At 44.0% G+C, this 4,695-nt stretch overlaps 1 protein-coding gene across 1 annotated transcript; it reads left to right on the forward strand.

The window, feature by feature from the left end:
• Nucleotides 1–2,458: 2,458 nt before the first annotated feature.
• Nucleotides 2,459–3,524, forward strand: LOC123169534 (uncharacterized). The gene has a single exon (XM_044587407.1). The coding sequence runs from the start codon at nucleotides 2,545–2,547 to the stop codon at nucleotides 3,160–3,162; it is 618 nt and encodes a 205-aa protein (XP_044443342.1). The 5' UTR covers nucleotides 2,459–2,544; the 3' UTR covers nucleotides 3,163–3,524.
• The last annotated feature ends 1,171 nt before the right edge of the window (nucleotides 3,525–4,695 follow it).

Raw genomic sequence — 4,695 nt, forward strand, 5'->3', positions numbered from 1 at the left:
TTCCGATGAACTTGAGCTTGTCATGAGGATGACCACAAGCTCCAGACTCACATGGAGGAAAGCCAAATAAGAACCAAGAAATATGATCCCAATGATGCAATGGTTTGAGCTCTCTATGAATGATATGATCAAGCTACTCACTCGAGAGTCCCCCTTGATAGCATGACAATCAATCCTATAACCCGGTCTCCCAACTAATACCATGAGACTGGTAAAATAGAAAACCTATCAAGGCCGAACCTTTGCCTTGTGCATAGTCCAATTGAGCTAGATGATGACGATCTTGTCCTCCTCAAGTTGGACCACCTTTCTTGATTGTGCAGGCTCAATGAACACTAGTAGATTGCTCCCACATACTCCACTATGTGTGAGCCTTTCTTCAGCACATCTTCACAAGTCCATTATCACCATAATGGACGAAAAGCTTCAAGCATGTGATATCTTCGTGATGCCCCACTTGAACTTTCACAACACAACCTTGATGACGATCCCCACTTGATGTCATCCTCCGTGGGTTATATGAGATCTTCCTCTTGATGCAAGCCCATGAAAAAAATACCTAACCCCACATAGAACCACCACACAAATAGATCATGGGTTAGTACACAAAGCAGAATGGACAATGCTCATCATACCATGAGATCACTTGATCCCACTTGGTACATCTTCTACGCTTTGTGTGTTGATCAACTTGAATCCACTCTTTGTCCTTAGTCTTGATCAACCTTGTATCTTATCTTCTCTTTTGATAAAGATGATGTCTTAAAGGTAAACATGAATGTTCACACAATCTTCTTCTTCAAGACATGCTTGCATTAGGCTCAACTCTCACATGACCAATCTTTGGATAACTCCTTGAATAGCACCTTGGTCAACCCATAATCTCCTTATTACCTTGAAACCAAATAATGGTCTTCAAGTAATGCCTATGGACAAACCCTCCAAATATAATTCAAGGCAACCATTAGTCCATAGGGATTGACATCAATTACCAAAACCAAAACACGGGGACACCATGCTCTTTCAGCGGGGTTGTACATTCTCCTAGAGGGGGTGCATAGCTCCTTCGACAAGGACCTGTCGTGCTTCATTTAGTATGTGTTTCATTGACGCGAGAAGTACCACATGGTGAAGTGGACTGATACCTACTTCCGGAAGGACTAAGGGGGTCTAGGTATTCTAGCATCCAATGCATGAATGTGACCCTTATGTTGAGATGGTTCTATGGGTTATTATTATTTTACCAAGAAAAGGTAGTTGGTTTTATTTATTTATTTTACATCTGAACTTGATAAAATTTTGGGTACAAACACCTATTGGAGAAGCTTGTGTAACACAGTGAATACCCCAAGTGATAAGTGACTCTAACACATATGGATGATAAAAAAACCATTTACTATCCATGAGATTAGCCATTTACCAATCGATAGAAGCTTATTCCTTGATAATATATGTCTCAGATATCTGAATAGCCTCTTGGTTAATCTTGTAAGATAATAAGTTATTAATATATATCCTAATTTCTCCATTGTATCCGAATCTGGATAAATAAGTAGTACTATATAAACAAATGGTCGCATTGGTGACATAAGATCCCAAAATAATGTCCTCCCAACTCTGACAAAACAAAGATTCATCATTCCGTGACCGATACGACATCTAAATTAAAGCGATTGTTATCTTCTCTTGCGCCATCCATGCCATCTAGAGATGACGATAACACTTTGTTGTAGATATGTATCTTTTGATATCTCTGGCAATCAATGATCATGTTAATGCAATGACTAAAACTGAACCGGAAAACACGCGAAGAAGTAAGTATCTCCTAAAATGCACGCCACAATTATCTTTAGGCGTCGAGAGCATATCTCTTCACCGGAAGAAGACAATGTTACGTTACTTTCGATGTCTTCTCTCGCAAGCAAAGGTAATGCGATGAGCAAAACTGGACCGAAAAACACGCTAAGAAGCAAAGCATCTTCTAAAATTGTGCGGCATAGTTATCTCTTCAATGTCGAGAGATTATCTCTTCATCAATAGAAGGCAATAGTATCTTCCTTTTTTTTCTCTCTATGCATCAATTATTAAATATTCTATCATGGTTGAATGAACTGAGTGATTGGAGCACTGTTAGATGTCAAATGAAATATCTCATTTTACTTTCCATGAGAAAAACCATTCACTAATTGCTAGAAGCTCCATTTCCAAAATGGGCGTTGACATTGCCCACTAACAAGTATATTAACAAAGCCATCTATCTTTCCCTCAAAAAAGAAAAGGAAAAAAGAAGAACTAAGGTCAACTGTCCTGATATTTGAACAGCCGGCCGGTCAACTTTTGAGTAAAATAATACCCATAATCAAACCCCCCAACTCTGACTTTTCAAATGTCAACCCACACACCCAACCCCCTCCCTATATATACATCCCCACACCAGGAATCCTCAAATCTTGTCGAAGCACCATTCAGTCAGAGCATCCCTCCCCTTCCGCAATTTCGCACCTCAAAGCTTGTTCTAGACGCTTCTAGAATCTAGGCCGCGGCATGGGCAACGGCCTCTCCCCTTGCTTGCGCGCCCTGGCCGTGCACGGCAAGGGAGCGGAGGCGAGGCTGGTGTTCTGGGGCGGGCAGACGAGGCTCGCCGCAGCTTCCGGCGGGCGGTTCACCACGGCCGGCGACGTCACGGCGGAGGCCCCCGACCACCTCGTCTGCTCCGGCGACTCCTTCTTCATCGGCCTCCCGATCCCCGCGCTGCCGCCGGGCGAGGAGCTGCGGGCGGGGCGGACCTACTTCGTGCTCCCCGCGGCCCGGTTCTCCAGCTGCCAGGCGCTCACCGCGGCCTCGCTCGCGTCGCTGTCGCCGGCCCCGACCAAGGTGTCGCTCGCCGGCGAGTCGTCCCCGTTCGAGTACGTCACGGGCGCCGACGGCATGGCGCTCATCAGGGTCCTCCCGGAGTTCATCGAAAAGGTGATCACGTCCGACGGTGGCGGCGACAAGAAGTGCGGCGCGGCGGCGCCGGAACAGCTGTGCAGCACGCCGGAGCTGAGGAAGCACTACATGCAGCTGGTGGGGGCGAGGCAGCAGCGGCCGTGGTCGCCGGGGCTCGAGACGATATCGGAGGCCAGGAAGGGGAGAAGGATGCCGACATGCCGTCGTCGGTGAGGCTGGTCGGGCTGGCAAAGAATTCAAGATAACAGTAGCAGCCCCGCGTGCGTTATTGCCAAAAGTGGTGGCCATCAAGAGAGATGGAGTTTAGTTTTTCAGTCTCGCTTAATTGTTCATACTAGCGGAAAAGAGGCAAGAGTGCAAGATAGTTCAGAAGGAGATGGGTAGAAAAAATCTGATTTAGTTTTAGTTCATTCAGTTTTATGTTACACCAAAAAATTGGATGCAAATGAATGAATGAGTTTGACATTGATACTTTGCTGCAGTTCATCATAATTCCATTGATTTGATCTCCGGCTGGTCCAGCTGGATCATAAAAATGAAATTAGAGGACTCAAATTCCGTGTTCCCTTTTCTAATCTCGACGGTACTAATAAGTTCCAAATGATCTGTCTGAATTTTTGTATTTTTATTATTTTACTGAAGTTAAGTTCAACATCAAATCTAAAGAATATTCAAAGAATACCCCTTGAATATCATGTGCTCTCGGAGCACCTAAGTTCAGGTGCTCTAGCGCGAGCTCGGCCCTTGATTGTAGATCAAACAATCAGATGAGGAGTTACTGGAACTATGTGGAATTACGGGACTCCTTTGGGTTGTCTGCAAATTCGTGTGAGCTCTCCCTACAACCATGGGATGTAGATCCAAGGGCCGAGCTTCTTCTGGAACACCTGAACTTAGGTGCTCTGAGAGCAAAGGATATTTCCCCCTAAGACCGGACTTGATTGGCGCGTCAAAAGAAAAACGCCCTTACATTATTTAAAATCGAGTGAATTCCGCACTTAATGTTCGAAAGATGCGGCTTGTTGCATCGTACGCGTCTTGGAGGAATGTCGATGATGTGGCATCTGACTCAGCAATCCGCGTAAGGTTGACTGTTGGACCCACCCAATAGAACATGGCTAAACCTTAATAAAGGGGGTAAAATTTTGAACAAACTTGTGTAAATAGGATATTTTGGAAGAATTTTTCTTGAACAGTTCAAAAGTGTCACAAACTCAATCTTATAGTGTAAAAGTGGAATTTGCTCTTTAATATTTTGTGTTTGGCAGTGTAGTATATTAGAATTATTACCTTGTTTGACTAATTAGTATTTGCCTGTAATTTATTTCCTATTTATATCTACATATTAATACAGGATTTAGAAGATAAGTTTCAATTTTGCAGTTCAACTATGATAAATCAGCCTATTTGATTATGTGGCAGTAGCCCTGCACATAAAGCTATGATGTTATTTTTTCCGCAAATGGTAGAGGTCATATATTAACTAAGTCTGAGGCTCAAGAATACCGCTGACGAAAATAAGATGGCAAACATACCAAAGGTGTACATCACCGCCTCCAACATGCACATGTTGATGTCATGTTTTGAGAGTAGCTCGATGGCACGCCTGCTCTGCACCGTAATTAGAGAGTCATTGTAACTATGGTTGTGAAGTCACTCGATGTTGCCAGGAGATGCCCAACGATGATCTGAAGCACAAAATTTCGGCCTAAAGAAGAAGGCGAAGACCAGACGGCGAGGTCCAAC

The sequence above is a fragment of the Triticum aestivum genome, chromosome 1D (assembly GCF_018294505.1).
Source record: "Triticum aestivum cultivar Chinese Spring chromosome 1D, IWGSC CS RefSeq v2.1, whole genome shotgun sequence".
NCBI lineage: Eukaryota > Viridiplantae > Streptophyta > Magnoliopsida > Poales > Poaceae > Triticum > Triticum aestivum.